Raw genomic sequence first — 17,927 nt, 5'->3', positions numbered from 1 at the left:
CCAGTTAGCTGCCTTGCATTTTATGCTTCTGGAGCAAAATGAAAGTAATTTTTACTTAAAAACCACGTAGTCAGAATGTGTTTCTGTTACTTCAGGGAAGCTTGGGGTGTTTTTAATATATTGAGTGAGTGTATGTTTATATTTTCTTTCTGTGTGTGTATGGAGATATACACAAAGTTATATGTTAATATATTTACTACTATGTAGAAAGGCATGTATGTTATATATGCCTTTATATATAACAAATATATGTTTATTGTCTGCCTGCAAGCTTTCTAGAAAGTGAACTCAGACAGTAATTTGATACAGATGGCATAACAGATCATAATTCAAGTGTTTTGCCGTAGAATCAGCTTCATAACTCAACCATATTCCGTAACACCATGAGCCCTTTTTTTCGTGTTGTGAAAGTGCTCTCAGGAACTCTGTGAAAAGCTTTGTTTTTATCACTGTAAAGCAATGCTGAGGAATTGATGCTTTTCTAAAGTGCCCTTCTTGGCCCTCTGTGCTATTGGTAAGTAGTCTGTCAGGATTGTCATTGACAGCAGTGACTCAGTAACATAATGTGATTCTATCTTTTATTGTGAGACATGGGTGTGTAGATCAGAACCCAATCAATAGGCTTAAATAGAAAACTGTGGCAAACCAAATATTGTTGCAATGCTCAGTGTGGTTATCACTGTAACCACAATTTTTCCATTGTACCTAAAATGCTAATGGAATATTACCAGTATGATTTGAAAAAAAAAGAAAAGGAAGAAGAAAAATTACTTTTGAGGGGTTTTCAGGGAAGGAGTTTTCTCTGCAAATGCATTTAACTGTTTTTACATGTCTTTATAGCAATAAGGTTAGGCTTTAATAAAAAAGATATTTGGGGTTTTGCCTGCTAGAATTAGGTTTTCTTTTAGGACAGTATCTTTTTTTATGTTTACATACTAGCCATTGTTTTCAGATGTATGCTACCAGAATGTGGCATAGGTATGCGTAACAGGGAATAACTAGAAGATAATTCCAATGAGAGCCTCTGCATTTTTGAAATGTTCTTCCATTTCTGGTCTCCTTGGATAGACAAGTGGTTGATTTGAATCACAACCTGTCTTTTTTTGCAAGCATTTTAAAGAGTTGTAGAACCCATACAACACATGGGACATTAAGGGGTTTGCTTCAGAGCATTTTCATCTCTTTTGGAGAAGTGTTTCCTTCCCTTTTTTGCAGAAAGCCAGTGCTGTGACTAGTCCCCAGACAAATGAAATGTATTGCTTTGGACTTTTGCTCTTGTATGGGTTTGTGTGTTTTGGGGTTTTTTTGTGCACAGATGAGCTGTAATTGGTCCTTCATCACTCTCAGTCTCACTTTCTCGACAGCTGCCCTGCCAGTATTTCATCCCCAGAGCAGAAGAAAAAGAATAAAGAAAGCAAGATTGTGCAGTGGGCCTATTTTCTGACCAGATTTTAGGTCAGAAAATTCAAAATTTCACATCCTTAAACTCCTTAGCATTGTCCCTGCTGCTGTCTCTGCATGAGTAATGGACTCTGTGTGGATCCTCAACCAGGTGATCTAAATGACACTGGGAAGTGCATATCAGCTTAGAGCTATTTTGGAAATAGATGCACATTTAAAAAAATTTGGGATATTTTCATATTTATTTAGTAAAAAGGAAGTAAGAGATGTCAAATCCTACTATAGTCTTGTTTTGTCCTCTCAGAGGATTCTTTTAAAAACTGCTTGATGAGTTTGTCTGTGAGTTGTAGGTTTAGATCCTATAAGAACTGACCTCTTTTCATAGTGAAGTTACTTACAAATGCGTTGCTTGTGTCTGAGTTAGGACATAAAATGCCTCTGTAGTGTTCCATACTTAGGAAGAGAGACAGCATTCCCTAAGGCTGGTTGGAGCATATTGATTAGACTTCTGCTCTGAAGAGTCTTCTAAACATCCAGGCTCTGGCAGCTGCAGAAGTTTTGGGACACCAATCAGACCAATCTTAACTACCTAGAATCCTCTTTTGAGAGTCCATTGCCCTCCCCTTCCTGCTTTCTCCCCTCCACCCCCAAACTTGCAGAAGGGATAGTTAAGTACCAGCACCTAACACTGCCAAGGTTTTATGAACAGGAGAAAATAAAAATCATTGCTAAATTACTTTCAAGTATTTACATGTGGTTAAGAAGAAACAACTTACGTGAATGTAACTCATTGAGAACCTAAACTATGACTAAAGCACCATGCACATTTTATGTTTATCAACTCATCATTCTCCCACTACAGCTTCAGCACTTCTGTTTGAATACTCTGTAAGTTTTATTCTAACTGTAGGAACAACTGCTCTTTGAACTCCCCTCCTGTGCAACTTTAAAGGTGAGGTGGGTCTTAACCAAATGATGTTGCTGTACTTGTTTCCCAGTCATGTCTTGGGTGATGCTTCTACTGCTGAGTGTTGCCTAGAAGTGTGAAAAGCTTGTGTTTTTAAGATGATGGGTCCTACACCTTTAAATAATTTTCAGAAGCTCATGTAACTTGGAACTAACACTCAATATTAGAACAGACTTTGTAGATTCCACTGGAAGCTTATTTAGAGCAATTGGCTTTTATAAATTTGTCAGAGTTTCGAAATTGCAGCTGGTTTGCTGTGTTACCAGAGCTCTCCCTTACATTAACTTTCTCTTCCCTTTATTCTCCCCATTTCAAAGACTGTCATAATCATTTAATCTCTCGTTATGCAATTAGATATGTTGCTACACATTTATTAGCAAACTTACTGTCAGACTAGTAGTAATGCTCTAATTTACACTTCCCAAAGCATGGAAATTCCTGTGTAGGAATGAAGGCTCCCTTCTTTTCCCTCCTCCACCTATCCTGAGGTGCTTGTGGAGTGAAAAGTATTGCAGGAGACTGAGATGTGTGAGTGATAAGTGCTCTGCATGTTGTAACAGCTGGACATGATCAGACAAGTTAAAGATGATGTATGAGGCTTAAGTGTGAGTTTTGTGTACTTGTGCTGGCTGAAGATTTCCCCCCTTGTAGCTCCTTGGACTTCTCTGATAAATCTCAATTCATCCCCCAGCCCAAGAAAGAGCAATTGATACCTTCCCCTAGTGCTCCTTCTAATAACTGGTTGAAAGACTGAAGTCTTCTGGTGCAGTCCTTCTATCCAGGTGTTTCCTAGTTCTGTTGACTGTCATGGAATCATTAACAGCTCACCCCAAACACATTAATCATTGCATCATCTGGGGACCAATAGAGAACCTGGCAGGAATGCTTAATTTTATTTAACACACCATGCAAATTAAGTCCAAAAGGCACTTGAAATGTAACATTTTCTTCCATTTGTGGAAGCTCAAAGGCGTGATTCCTCTTTAACGATTTTAATCCAGCAGACAGTAATGTATTTGGGATCCACTGATGTAATCTGCCTGTCACTGGGAGTCAGTGACAGTTAATGCATGGATTAGTGGTTGGAACAGTGTTGAAAGACCAGGGAGTTGTGAATCTGTATCTGTGGTATTGCCTTAGAAATACAGATTTCAATCAGAAACGCCAATGGAGTTGTCTGTTCAGGAAAACCCATCAGGCCATCACCTGCATCCAATGCTCATGAGTATTGTGCACACTACAGGTGTAATAATGCATGCTAAAAACCCTGGCCAGTTCCTCACATCACCCTATTGTAGCAGTGCTCTTCTTCTGTCTCTCAGCAGCTTGGAATACTTGCGCATATGATCTGCAAAATTTGTTCCTCAAAGTCAAAATCAGCATTTTGTCTCAAAGCTTTTAATATTACAGCACTTAACCATATTTTGCTCATAGTGTTTATTTTTTATTTATCTGACAAAATATTTCTTCTGTAATTTAAACCAAGAAATTTAAACCAAGAAAAAAAAAGCTGCTGAAAAAATTCTGTAGTTCCAAATACCAAGCTAATTTTTAAAATGTTAACATAAATGCTATATCGAACTAATGAAAAAAGCTATCTCTGTGGACAATGTACTAATATTTAATACAAAATTTTATGAAGTAGATCCTGGGGATCATTTCGGAGTTTTACATGTGTTAAAAAACATGAAACCCAGAGGACCTGACTGCTGTGCATTGCTGTAACACCCCTGGAACGTGGCTAACGCCCAATTACTGCATGCTTAGACTTGGATGGGAATTACAATTGAGCTGTAAAATATTTTGACAGTTTCCAACTGTTGTGTGGTTATTAGCCAGGCATCATAAGAGAATGAAATACAGTGATTTGATTAGGTTTGTATCACGATCTGCTTAAACAAGGACTTTCAACATAAACACGTAGTGTAAAGTGTTAATCAGAGGCTGTATTTAATTATTAGTAGCTTTTCTTGAGTTCTGCAGGAGAGAATTCCTCTCTCCCAAACATTTTGATTTCTTAAATGAGACTTGCCATACCTTTATGCTTCAGCTTTTCATTTACAAGCTTTTACTTGTTGAGTGCTAAAAGCATAACCACACCAAATTTAATTTGTCGCATGAAAATTATGTGTGTATTTTTCAAGAGGATAGATTTGACAGTGTTGAAGCTAGAAAAGCTTCTGTTAATTACATATTATAAAACAAAAAGGATGTTTTCATTTAACATGTATTTCTCCTTTTAGCTGAACAAGTCCTAGCAATTAGCAAATTTGAATAGTGTAAGAATTCCTGGAAAAATATATGTTAAGCCAAGTGGCACTTGAATTGCTGTTACTTTTACATGTATTTTTATTTTGAAATGAAACTAATAAAGCAAAAATATTCAAACTGCATGCAAATTAAGCTCCAGATTGTGCCAGTCTTGTTATGTTCATTAAGCTATTGAATCCTTGAGTAGTGGCTGTTATTCCATGGGGACTATTCACAGAATAAGGTACTATTCAGAGAGGTAAAGATAACAATCTGCCTTCACACTGCTTAAATAATGCTCATTCTGTTGGGCAACTAAAGCAAGAATATTCAAGCCTGTCATTCCTTAATTTTTCACTTGCTTTATTTAGTAATGCTTCTTTGTTTTCTGTGTTGTTTATGAATGGTGCTTGTGAGTGAAGCATTCCGTTTCTGGTAGAGAAGGCTTTTTCATCATCCTGTTTTTTCTTTTAAAAAAACCCTCTAAGGTGATTCTTGTTTCTCAGTTCAGTCTGTGACATCTCTGCTGTGGCTGAGAGCTGAATCCAGCTGATTAGGTTACCAGTGTTGCTTACGTGTTACTGTTTGCCTAAGTACCTCATTTCACCCAGCTGTAATCGCTGGGGTTTTTTTCTGACTGTTGTCCTGGGTTTGACCTGAACTCTTACCTTGCAGATGACAAAATCTTTCTAACATATCCTAGATTTTAAAGTGGCTTTGTGACTCTGTGGAAATGTGCTGGCTGGGAGAGAACCTTCCTCTCTGGTGGTCCTCATGAGGAGCAGTTGGAGTGGTGGGGTTATACTTCTTCAATAGCTAGTCTCCTGAACAACTGGAAGAGAAAAGACACACTGTACAGTTATTCATTTGGAGAGTTGCTAGTGGTTATTGAACTTTCTGTGTATTCAGATAGCTGCGTGGCATGAAAAAAAAGGAAATTATGTTGTGCTTTCTGAGGAGATCTGATTAATGTAGGGGAATTGGTGCATGAGTTGCTTATGGAGCAAATAATATCAGGACCTCAGTGGTAGGATTAATTTTTAAAACAGGGAGTGTTTTTGGTTTGGGTTTTTTTTTTTTGGTGGGTGATGTGAACCGTGAGGCCAGTGTAAAGTGTTGCTTGGTGGGCATTAGGCATTTTCCAGCTTGCTTCCCCTGCTGCCAGAGCACGGAAGGAAGCAATGCCAGGCTCTTGCTCTCTGATGGCAGCAGCCTGGCAGACCTGTGTCCTTTCCCTCTAGGCTCTGGAAGTGAGAGACACAGGGACTGAAGGTCTGAAGCACATCCAAAAGATCATTTGGTCCTTCTACTTGCACAAAGCCCAAGTTCTCTTTTAAAAAATGAAAGATTTCTGCAGCCGGTTGTTAAAGACCTCTAATAATGAAACATCCATGGCTTTCCCAGGCTGTCTTGAGTGCTTTATTATAGTATATTATAGATTGCTCTTCCTGATGTCTGACCTCTAGCAATTAAAGCCTGTAACTTTGTTTTGGTAAACACTGATATGGGGGTCAAGGAGTTTCCTTCTTTAGAATTTTATATGCTTGAGGACTTACCACGTTACTTTCCTTCATCATTTGTTTGTAACATAAATTTCCTAAATGTGCTTCAGCTTTCTTTCTGCTTTTTTTTTTTTTTCCTGATCTTTCTTTGGGCTCATCTTCCTTACACTCTGCATCAGGGAAAATTGAACATAAATTTTTTGTTGTGGTCTTGTGGATGCTGAGGGGAGTGGGAAAGGCAATATGTGCCTTGCAAGCTTTACTCCTGTCTGTACATCTCAGTATGATGTTTGTCTTTTTCACAACAACCTGATGTTGTTGACTTTATGTTCAGCTTGAATAGACTGTTTCCCCCACATGCTTTTGTGAAGAACTGTTACCTAACCAGTTCTTCCTCATCCTGCATTTATGTAAATGATTACTCCTTCTTGTGTTTCACTGGTACCTATTGAATTTCATACTGTTTTCTTCAGAACTTTAGTCTTTTTTATGTCATTGGAGTTCTTTTAGTTCTTCTAGTGCATTCGATGTCAATCCCAGCTTCTTGTCTAGAGCATCATTCACCTTCTTAAATCAAACTTTCACTGAACCTAGGAAATACTTTCACAGAACCCCTTTTAATGCATAATTCCAAGAATCATTTAAAACTTGTATTGGATATAGTTTTCCAGCCTGTTTTGCATCTATGTGAGTCTCATTAAGGCTGTTTTCCATGCTTCATTATGAGAGCATCTTGAAAGACAATTAAAAGAAGTCAGCTACATCTGTAATCTGTTATTTGATGCTTCTCTACTCCCTGCTTCCCTCTTGTAGAAAGAACTTGGATTGCTAGTCATGATTTGTTGATGACAAATTAATGTTTGTTGCTTGTCTTCTTTTAACTTTCATGTGCTAGGAAGCACCTTAATTATTTTTTCCGTCTTGTTTTCATTTGCTTGTCTGCATTCTTCCTATTTGTCTTTTTTCTTATTCATTTAAAGACTAGGAGGAAATGTATTCTTTTCCTACTCTTCTGATATCTCCCCTGTGTTCAAGTTTCCAAACTGACCGTTCATTTTGGATATTGTTTCATATTGGTTCCTCCAGTACCCCAGGATTACATTAAATGTGTTCAGCTGATCTGAAAGCATCTGGCTTATCTAAGCTGTTTCCACACAGGGCTGAAATCTGACCTTTCTGTGCCTGTATGAGTAATGCAAGTCTCCAACTTGCATCTGATTTGTAGAATAAAGTCAGATGTAGAAGAAAAGTATTAAGCATTTCAGATGCCTCCCCATCATCTATGGACAACTTCTCCTTACTGATGAGGGGGGGAAGCAATACTTTTGTTAATCTCCATGTTGTGATTGTTTACCTAGAGTCAGCTGCTGATGCAGTAGTCTGTCAAGGCAAAAACCTGTTTCTATTAAATTCTCATTCAACTACATCTGTCCTAAGGAGCTTTAAGAATATCCATCTTTATGCCTGGTGCAGGCTCATGGAAACCAGCACCTCATGAAAGATTGTAAAAGACACTGATTTTATTTCCACTGTCAAGAGGTGTACTATGGCCTTCAGAGGTAGTGTAACATCAATTCCAGGCTTAAAAATACTGAGTGCTCTAAGCACACCCAAACAGAGGTTGTTTTCCTTTGTTGCTGCAATACCTGCACAAATCTGGCATCTGTGTTGTGTTCTCAAGTGTTTAAAACAAAGGCTTCTCATAGGTAAAGGTTAATGCTTCCATAAATCTGCCTGTGGTTGAGCATTAATATAAATGATGCAGTAGATTTACAAAATAGGTAACTATAAAGTTCTGAGCAATGTCACCTTAATGAGCCAACATCAGAAGGTTGCCTGAAAAAACCATGTCCGTTGAAATGTTCAGAAGAGTGGGATAATGACTTGTGTTTATTTAATGGCTCTGTCAAAAGAAATTCCTCTAAAAGCAACAAGAGTTCACTGTTTTTAGGAAGAATTGGCAGTGACTCTCATTTTTAGTTTGCCTTGTGCTTTCTTTTAGAAGAGATTCTTGTGACCTTTTCTGACAAGCTCTAACACTTCCATTGTTTGCTGCAGGCCTTTGAAATGTGGCAGAGATAGCCTTGGGCCCAGGGAGGTGCGTTTTGCTAGTTCAGTTCACATTTAACAAAGTTAAAAGCTTTGAAAATTGCTATTCCTCATCTGTGGTTTAAGTTGCTTAATTCTGGCAACCTGCCCAAAACCCTGAACGTTCCCATCGTGGCAGAGAGCCAGGGATTGTGAACCAGCAGCATCCTGGTAGCTCATCTGGGCTTCCAGCACAGATTACATGAGAGCAGAGCCTTCAGCCCACATGCCACCAGGACAACTGGAGGAAGGAAGGTGGACACAAGGAAACTGCCTGTCTTCTGAGAGCAGAAAAATGAGGCCCCATCCCTGCATGTCATCTGCTCATACTGTTACACTACAAATCCGTGTAATCATCAGAGACTGAGCTCCACGTTTGCTTCTGCTTAATGGTATGAGTTACATACCTTTTCTTGGGTTTTTTTAATTGAAAACACGGCATTCAAGACAAAGATTATGCGACCTCAGGGAAGAGAAGCTAGGTGAGCCTTGGCCAATCCCTTTTTAATAGTTCAATCTGAGAAGGAGATCACTATAACTTTTTTCCTGGCTGTACTGACCACCAGGTGAAATTACTTAGGCATTAGTAACCAATTCATTAAGTTGTCTCAGATTTGTTTCTCTTTTACCAGTTCATTAACATAATCTCCTTGCAATTAGCTAATAAATTTAGGGCTTCTCAGCAGGGTGAGGTAGCTGCCCACACTCCTGTGCGGTCCTGTTCTTCTCTGCTAAGAACATCCACGGGGGAGGTTGTCATCTGGAAATAAATCGTCTGTCTTGCTCTTAATTGATTGCCATGAGCAGACAGCCTTGTGTCCTGTTGTGCAAGTGAGGCAATTGTCCAGTAGTTGATGTGTTGTGAATTTTTGGTTCTGAAGGTTTGGAGTTTAGTTCTGAGTTCTTGGGTTCTTTCATCCTTTAATCCCTGACAATGAAAACCAAACCAAAACCCTGAAAGACTCTGCTAAGAAAATGTTACTTCATTACTAGACAAAGTAAAAGGCAAAAGGAGGCTACCAGATAATTACAAAAGTTACGAAATGAAGTACTTAGCAGTAGCCTTTGTTACTGCAGTCTCTTCCATCTTTGTGCACTGGATGCCTGTAGGTTACATGCATGTGAACGTTTCAATTGTGTGATCACATACTGTAATTTTCTACCAGACCACTTCCTTGGTGTTCAGAGTGAAAGTAACCAGAGGCAGCCATCTGCAGGCTTGCTTTCCTTTCTTTGCCCAGGCATGGTTTGGAAAAGCTCTTTCCAGACTCCTGGCCATGAAAATACGTAACAGGCAACTCAAAACCCTTTTGCATGAAATAATTAGACCTACTTGACCAACTGCTAACTTGAGGTGTGTCCCAAGGATTTCACCTTCCTCTTCACCTCGCCACGTTCAAACACGAGAGCATCGTGTCAGCTCAGGCAGATGTCTGAATGTTGGGCTGTGATTGAACATGGACTGGTTTGGTTGTGCCAAAATTAAACCTGTGAAATGATAAGCAATTAAAAGCTTATGCCTAAGGCTTTTGAGATAAAAGTTTATATTTTATTGCATATCCACGTTACCTGTAGGCACAATGGCAGGAGTGAGGAAGGTGAAGTTTTAAGATGTCTGCTGCTGATGAAATCTGGAGGTTACCTAAATGCTTATTATCAATCACATATAAGAAATAAATTCAGTGAATCTGTAACTTATGTCCAGCAGCTGGGTTTTCATATCTCCTTCATTTTTAGGGACAGTAGAAAACAGAGACATTTTGTGTAACCATTTGCCATGCAAATACAGAGCACAAAGCTGAAGAATGTACTCCTAAACTGATAAGTTTGTGCATCAAAGTAACAGAATAGTGTAACTAACATTTCTGTCCAGGAAATGTGTATTTTCTAGTACATGGATGCTCTTCCCATGCTAGAAGCAAAGAGCAATGCCACTTGTATTTTGATGTGTCACTAAATTGTAACGTTATGGTGACTTGCTGTGTAAAAAACACCTAACTACCCTAAGTAAAGAACATCTCAGCACAACTGGGTCATGAGGATTTGTTTTTCCATTTTTGGAATAAAATAGAAAGCTGTTCTAGTCTATCTTTGCAGACTCTTTCCATGTTGTATTTGATATTCCTGATACTAGTAAAAACCACCTTTTGACTTAGGCCCAGACTGTTCCACAGCCCAGAATAAACAAAATTGAATGCATGTTGTATACATACAGACCTTGCCAAAGGCATAAATTCTATTAAATGAACCATATTCAATTTCTGATCCTCCCAGGCTAAGGGGACATTTCTGTGAGTGAAGTCCTGTGTTGTTAAAAAAAAAATTCTAGAGTATCATTCTGATGATAGAAGATGACTGAAATGTATTTGGTATCTTGTTTCTATTGCACCTTTATACAACTTTTCAGAGTGTTCAGTTCAGCTGAGTTCCCTGAACTTCTACAACCAGCCACATGCTGCACATTTTCACTCACCTGCTTGTGCCTTACTTTCATGTACCTTATCTTGCATTGTAATGGTTGCACAATTTTCAGTGAGCCCAGACAGCATCATCGTTTTAATAGGGGTACGGGAAAATCCCTTTGACTTTGCTCATTCAAATAAGTTAGTGGCCAGTGCCTGTACTTGCTCCTTCAGGGAAAAAAACTTGTTTGTTCATTGTTTGTAGGTCTTCCCTATTCTGACGTTCAGCCCTATCTCAATCTTAGCTTCCTCTCCTGCAGTTAATTACCAGTCCTGGGTTGTTGTCTCAGCTCCTTTGCACTTCGAGGAGTTGTGTTTGTTAATATAAAACTCAAACCACGTAAGTCTTCCACCTAGATTACAAACCTTTTTTTTTCTTTCCCTTACTCCTCTCAGCATCCTTCTCTTCTGGGCTTCAACACTGCATCTTGCTTTCTTTAAACACCTCTACCCCCATGAAACCTATCTACAAGCCCTTGAGGTCCTCAGACTGAGCCCCTGTGGTCTTCATTCTGGCTGCTCACTGTGTCACAGTCCCATGTTCTCTTCACAGCTCCAGTCTTGATTTTCTTCTCCTGAGTGTTGGGCTGTGTGTCAGAGATGCAGCTCAGCCCTCGCTCTGTGAGTCCTCACTGTGCCTGGTGCTGGGTTCCTCAGAGCAGCAAAACAATTATTTGAATATTTTCAAGTGTGGGAATGCAGCCTAATGCTTAAAGCTATTGTCCTCTTGTTAGCGTAGAGTAATGGTCTGATGGGATAATCTCCCAAGAGAAAAAATGCATACACTGTAAAACATATTAAAAGAGCTTCCTGAACATGTAAAAAGAAGAATAGAGGCTTCAGTGCTTTTGTTGGGTGTGAAACGAAGATATCCTGAAGCCAGTGCTGACTCCAGCTGATAAATCCATCCACATGATGCTGCATTTAGATCTGAGCTACCATGTGAGGGACCAGCTCTGGAACCTCTGTGCTTGCTGTGTGGTTGCTCCACAGCTGGGCAGAAGCCAGTTGTGTTAGATTCCATAACCTGTTGATCATCTCTGGCAATCTGGTGTGGATATCTCAGGCTTTTTAGTGGCCATTTCCAGCTGAGTTCTCAGGGACTTTGGTTTTTGAACTCAAAAAGGCAAGTCATGACTGCTGTGTCGTTTAGAAGAATTGTGTGGTCAGTGGTGAAAAGAATGATGTAAGGAAAAGGTTATTAAATTTTCATTTCATCTGGTTAGTTCCTACCACTCATGTAGAGCAAATACATGCTTGAAATAGGCACTTGGTAGTAATTGTGTTTGCACCAAACCAGTAACTTACATGTCCAACATACAAACACTGAAAGAAAATGTTTTGCATAATGATTTTTCACACACCCAAAAAAAGAAGAAACTCAAAACTAGCGTTTATTAACCCCTCTGAAGGCATGTCAAATGCTCACACACAGTTCTGCCTTTCCTCATGTATTTCCATTGTGTCTGCAATTGAATGCTTTTATCGTAGATTAAATAACGAAAGCTTTGACGCAGGTGGTGATTAGGAGCATAACATTGTCATAGTGTTAACTTCACCTTTATCAAAAAACACATGGACTAATAAGTGTGGAAAGAAAACCTTATACAATTTCTGCTTTATCAGGTAAGAGAAGAGAAAATCGTGCCTGTTATGCACATTATGCAGGTATTAAGTGATTTTAGAAAATCTAACGTAAGTGGAAAGACAAACACGGAAAAAAGCTCCAGGTTAAATATAAATTTTCAAGGAATTGTAGTCCATCTTTTTAAACATTAATGATTTTTAAATAAAATGTGAAATTCTGCTGAATTTATTGTTTTAGTATTTTTGGATTTCGTTTTGTAAAGCCTGGTTTGAAATTCAGTTGCATCTTCAGTTTGTTAGATGAGTAATTAAAGCATTTAAATGACAATATTGCCTAAGGCAATTTTGGAGTTAACCAGCAAGCATTTAGGTGGTGACTGGAAAATACAACATTTTTGTAGAGAATTTCAGCAACAAGTATTAAGACTTTATAATTATATAAAGTAGTGCTCTGTGATTTGAAGAAGTAGCTTTGTGCATTAAACATTTTTTAAAATACCATCTTTCCACAATTTGATAATGCTATTTTAATTCTTTTCTCTCAGTAGTGTTATTTCCATATGTATAACTTATAATAGCAAATAAATCTTAAGTAATATAGCACCTTAAATTTGAGGTCAATGGTTGGTTACTGGGTTTTGCTTCAAGTTGTAAAAAAACAGAAGGAAAACATCATCTTAATTATTTCACTGAATCTGGAGTAATTGTCTGGCATTTCCTATGCAATATTTGTTTCTCTGATTAAAATCTTGTGCATGGTAAAGTTTATAATTTATTGCTGCTTTTCCTTCCCTATTTTGTATATCCCTGTTAAAGCTGTTAATTCAGTGTATTTAGAGATGTTTGTCTCATCGTTAATGGATTTGTTCATGCCGATTTGAATGGTTGACAGGATTACAAAATATAAGCACTTTCTAACAAGTTATTTTGTACATATGATGTGGTATTTTAAAAAAATCTCAGCAAGGTATACCTTTTGCACTTTCTAAATGAGTTAGCAGAGCTTCTGTCTGATGACGAGGTAGTGTGTTTTTACAACAACTTTTTAGGGCTGATTGAGACAGTAAATGAGAAATTACTTCCCCAGCTCTGAGCATTTTTTTTCCCCCAGAAGCAGTGAAAACAAATGAGTTGATAGCAGCTAATTGCTGAGCACTGACAGCCTTCAGTCAAGGGGGGGCATCGTTGGTCTTCCACAAATAGACAATAACAAGTAAATCCATCTGACCATAAACTTAAGTGGCTGTGATATAGTAAATTACTTGCTCTTAATTTGTCTTAATTTGGGAACTCTCTAGCTCTAAAGTGCATCAACAGCTTGTTTGTTGTGTGTATATGCTTTTAATTATATTATATTGGAAAAAAATAGGTGATCATAGTTCTTCCACTGTAATTCAGATGTAGGATTTGCATCAGTCACATTCTGCCTGTTTGATTAGAGCTAAGAAGTTTTTAAAGTGACAGTATTTTTCTAGGGAAATAAGTGTGTATGTCCTGAAAACATCTGCTGCAATCAGTATGCTGAATTTGAGCAACAGCAGATAGTCTGACAAATAGCAAATGTCTGAAATACTCTATTTTATTTTGTGGTTTATGCCCACAAAACTGTCACTAAAAGGGTCAAAATAACATATTTGGAAATGGTTGTTATTAGCTAATGATGGTCTAATGGTCATTAGCTAATGACACTTGTTAGAAACCACCCTCTGATAACAATTTTCATCTGAAATTCCTTTTCCATGTAGAAAATTCAGAGCCTGGAAGAGGCAGCTCTTTGGATATGGTTGGAAGTGGCTGTTTAGAAACATGGGGCCATAATTACCTTTATGCAATCACTCACTGGCACAGAAAGAGCACCAAAAACTGTCCTCTGGAGCCTGTGCCAGAGCAATCCATCAATCCTGGGTCGTGACTTTGATCATGGAAGGGCTTGTGGGGTTGCTTTTCCATGGCTGCATTTTGGGAAGTGTTTTCAGGGCTGTATCACAGGCTGTGCAAGGCTGTAAGTGTTTCAGCACGGCTGTTTCCACTGGTACAGTTGTTGGCCTCTTCTCCTGTGTGGATCTGGAATCCTGTACATCTGCATCCTTGGGAGACAAGTGCCTAGGGCGACAACTCTAGATAATAACTCACGATTTGTGTCTTTTGCAAGTTGCAGTCATTGTAAACTGACAGCTGTGAAGGACCTAAACTCACATCAAAGGATACAGATCATCTAGTTAGGTCAATTAATGTTAATTCTCATCTTCCATTAAATTCTTTTATCTTCTCTCCTTTTCTTTCTTTTTTTTTTTTTTTCCAGCCAAGCCCAATACCAAGTCCTGTTTTGGGGAGAAAGCCAAACGCTAGTCAGTCACTGCTGGTGTGGTGCAAAGAAGTTACAAAAAACTATAGGGGAGTGAAAATCACCAATTTTACCACGTCATGGAGAAATGGTTTATCCTTTTGTGCAATATTACATCACTTTAGACCAGACCTAATGTAAGTTGTATACTCTTTGCCTGCATAAGCTAAGTCTCATAGAAATACTGAACGATTTTTTAACTTAAAAATCAAATACCAGTGCGTTTCAGGTGTTGAACTGTTTTCACCCTTTGCTTTCAAGCAGGGAACAATCCTTTCTAAGAAACCAGGTTTATGAATGCTCAAACTTTGTGACCTCTTTGCTCTCCCTTGTCGCATAAACAATTGTTTCTCCCCTCTCTGTGATTTGTTTTTCTTCTTCTTAATCTTATACAAAGAACTGACTTCAAGATGATTATGAGAATTGCGCCAGTGTTGAAATGAGATGAGAGGAATAAGCTCTTTGTATGCTGACAAGGACGGATTACCTCCTGGTAAATTTGGTTGTCAAGGCTGGCCTCTAGTCTCTGCCTTAACTTCTTTTTTAGATGGAGGGCTTCAGGCAATGAAACATGTAATCGGTGTTTATTTATTTATTTATTTATTCCTTTAATTTTCCACACTATTAGTTCTGTTGATTGAATTGCTGTGAAATTGCTAGTTACTGTATGATATTATTGTACGTCAAAATTTTTAGATTTAGTTTGTTTTAAAACTGCTGCTTTTATCAAATGCTGTGTATACCCACTGTGCCATTTTCCCCCTCAGTGACTACAAGTCCCTGAATCCTCAAGATATTAAAGAGAACAACAAAAAGGTAAGAACTGCCAGGCAAAAAAAAAAGAAGAAAAAACCAGACATAGCCTCAATTTTGACTTCACTGCAGGTTTTTATTAATTTTGGGAAAGTGCAGTTGTTTTGTAAGGTCATAACTGCGGCTCACAGAAGGTATTCAGCCTCCCGCGGCTCCAGTCGGATGCATTATTGACTGGAGTTTGTCGTGGTTTTAACATTCACAACAAGTGTGAGGCTGCCATTAGGGTTTGATATTTGTATGGCTACATTAACTGTGAAAGCAGAGGAAGGACCTGGCCAGCCTTCTGTGAGCACTGCTCTGATTTTTCCAATCAGCCACGTAATTAAAAAAATGAAAAACAGAACTGCTCTTGGACTGTGCTACACAAGGCTTCTCTTGCTGCTGCCTTAACAGGGCTCTGGGAACTGGATGGTTGATGTTGCTTTGATGGTGATTTTTATATTTTTATATTTTTATATTTTTAAAGATGAAATTTTCACTTACTATTACAGTGCATCAGCTGAATGAAGTGGTGTGCACAACACGGGAGGTTTAGGACAAAAGGTGTTGAGATAATACTTTACAAATAAATTAAATACGAGCAAAATAGTTCATAGCCTTGTGCTGTGCAACTGTTTTAAAGCACTCTTTTTAGGTGCAAGATGTAAAAAGTTTCTCTGGAAGAAGGAGGAATTTAGTTTGGGAATCACCAGAAGACTTTTTATTTCTGCTCACTATTTTAGACATGTTACAAGCTTCAGTTGGGCCCTAGGGACATGTTTAAAAATTACAATTTTCATGTGAGTCACTGATAATAAAATCATTCCTGACGATCATCTGAAAATTGTTTTTAAGTATCTGCCTTCTTAATGCTGTGATTTTATTTTTATACTGCTCTAAAAGGCACTAAATTTAACTGGGATGAAGGTATAAAAATATACTTTGAATAAATTAATCCAGTTGAATATTATAGAGCAAACATATCTACAATCTAGTGTTATTTACTTATGTTGAATTTCTGAAAGTGCTTTATTAAAATGCATTTTGTTTATATTTTAATGTGCTGCACACTTACATGTTAGGCAGGGAGTTACTTGTCTTTAATTTAGTACTTAAGTATTGTAAATAATGAGATATCTCTGAGCTGCTCCTATCTAATGAGTCATTTGGCTGATGATATTTTTTTTTCATAATACTGTGAGGACTTATAATGACCTAAGTGGATTATCTGTGACATCACAGTATTTTCTGTGACCATATGTTTTTGGGCTTCAAGTTTTGTTGAGCGTCTGGCCTAATTAAGCTGGATTATAAGAAAAGAAAGAATAGATTATTAATTAAAAATGTTAGCAGTATCATCAGTCATCTTTGCTTTGTGAAACTGTGATGGTAAACAGTGAACTTTTTAGCCTGTCTTTCTAACAGGATATAGTTGCCAGAATTGAAGAAATAGTGATTGTTGTTATTGTGCAGTTTTTTTCTTTCATCACTTTGCCAGCCTTTGCCTGACAGCTACGCTGAGTATCTCAGTTGCTTCCTGCAGATTTATTTCCTGGTCTCACACAGTTCTGCCAGATAACCCCATGTGCCCTTGGTTAGAGTGAATGCAGCACTGCCAACAATGGCTGCCTAGAAATTCCATGCAGATATGTAACACATTTGACAATGATTCCTCCTAACCAATTAAAATAACATCTTTGGATGAATAGGATGATTTTCTTTGTCTGAAGCAGCTCTTTTTTTTTTTTTCTTTTTTCTTTTTTAATATTTTTCCACCTTCCCCCATCTCCCCAGAAGGAACACCACAGATTAAAGGTTAACCTATAAGAGTGTATCTTTTATAAGTGCATGACCTTGTTTGTATTTTAATAAAAAAAAAGAAGAAATCTTAAGAGACAACTATTTCAGTGCAAATCCTGAGTATAATTATGGATGGAAATGCACTCTTACAAAAGGCACATCATCAGAGGTTCTTTATAACACACCCCCACCACTTGCCAATTTGGTGCTGCCACTGATGCTGAATAAAAAAGGGCATTTACCTGTGACATCTGATCTTGGCCAATATGTCAGTGTGTTACAGAGTTGGGAAATGATTGGAATACTGCCTGTGGTGCTTGTGCTGATGGATCCCAATTGATGTCTGTCAATCAGCTTGTCAGTAAATTCTAAAAAAAAAAGAAAAAACTTCATTGGGAGATAGGTAAATAGGCTTAGTGTCCTGAGTATACATACATTTAAAAAATCCCAGACAGCTACTACATTGGCATAAGTCCGAATTGGAAGGTATTTTTGGTGCACATTGCAAATTCAAATTTCTGTCAGGAACAACAGAGAAACCAGGATTATCTTTGAGAAAATTGCAAACATTACAGGGATACTTTCCCAGCTGGTCCAAAGAGTTGTGCTTCTATGTAAATCTCAGATATAGCTAACTATCCATATTGCCTTCCCAGTAACATTAGACAGCTAACTCGATTTAATATGTCCATTTGATTATTATTAAATAATCATGAAATTAAAAATAATGA

The 17,927-nt window shown here is 37.9% G+C and overlaps 1 protein-coding gene across 12 annotated transcripts in view; it reads left to right on the top strand.

Moving 5' to 3' along the window:
* EHBP1 (EH domain binding protein 1) overlaps nt 1–17,927 on the top strand; it is a 200,855-nt gene that overhangs the window by 106,513 nt on the left and 76,415 nt on the right. For all 12 annotated transcript variants that reach the window (XM_085054353.1, XM_085054362.1, XM_085054361.1 and 9 more), the window contains 2 exons: nt 14,560–14,738; nt 15,369–15,417. In XM_085054353.1, the coding sequence (XP_084910479.1) occupies nt 14,560–14,738; nt 15,369–15,417 (228 nt within the window). The remainder of the gene's footprint in view (nt 1–14,559; nt 14,739–15,368; nt 15,418–17,927) is intronic.

The sequence above is a fragment of the Lichenostomus cassidix genome, chromosome 3 (genome assembly GCF_008360975.1).
Source record: "Lichenostomus cassidix isolate B80296 chromosome 3, HeHo_3.0, whole genome shotgun sequence".
Taxonomy (NCBI): Eukaryota; Metazoa; Chordata; class Aves; order Passeriformes; family Meliphagidae; genus Lichenostomus; species Lichenostomus cassidix.
This window is presented reverse-complemented; position numbering and strand designations above follow the sequence as displayed.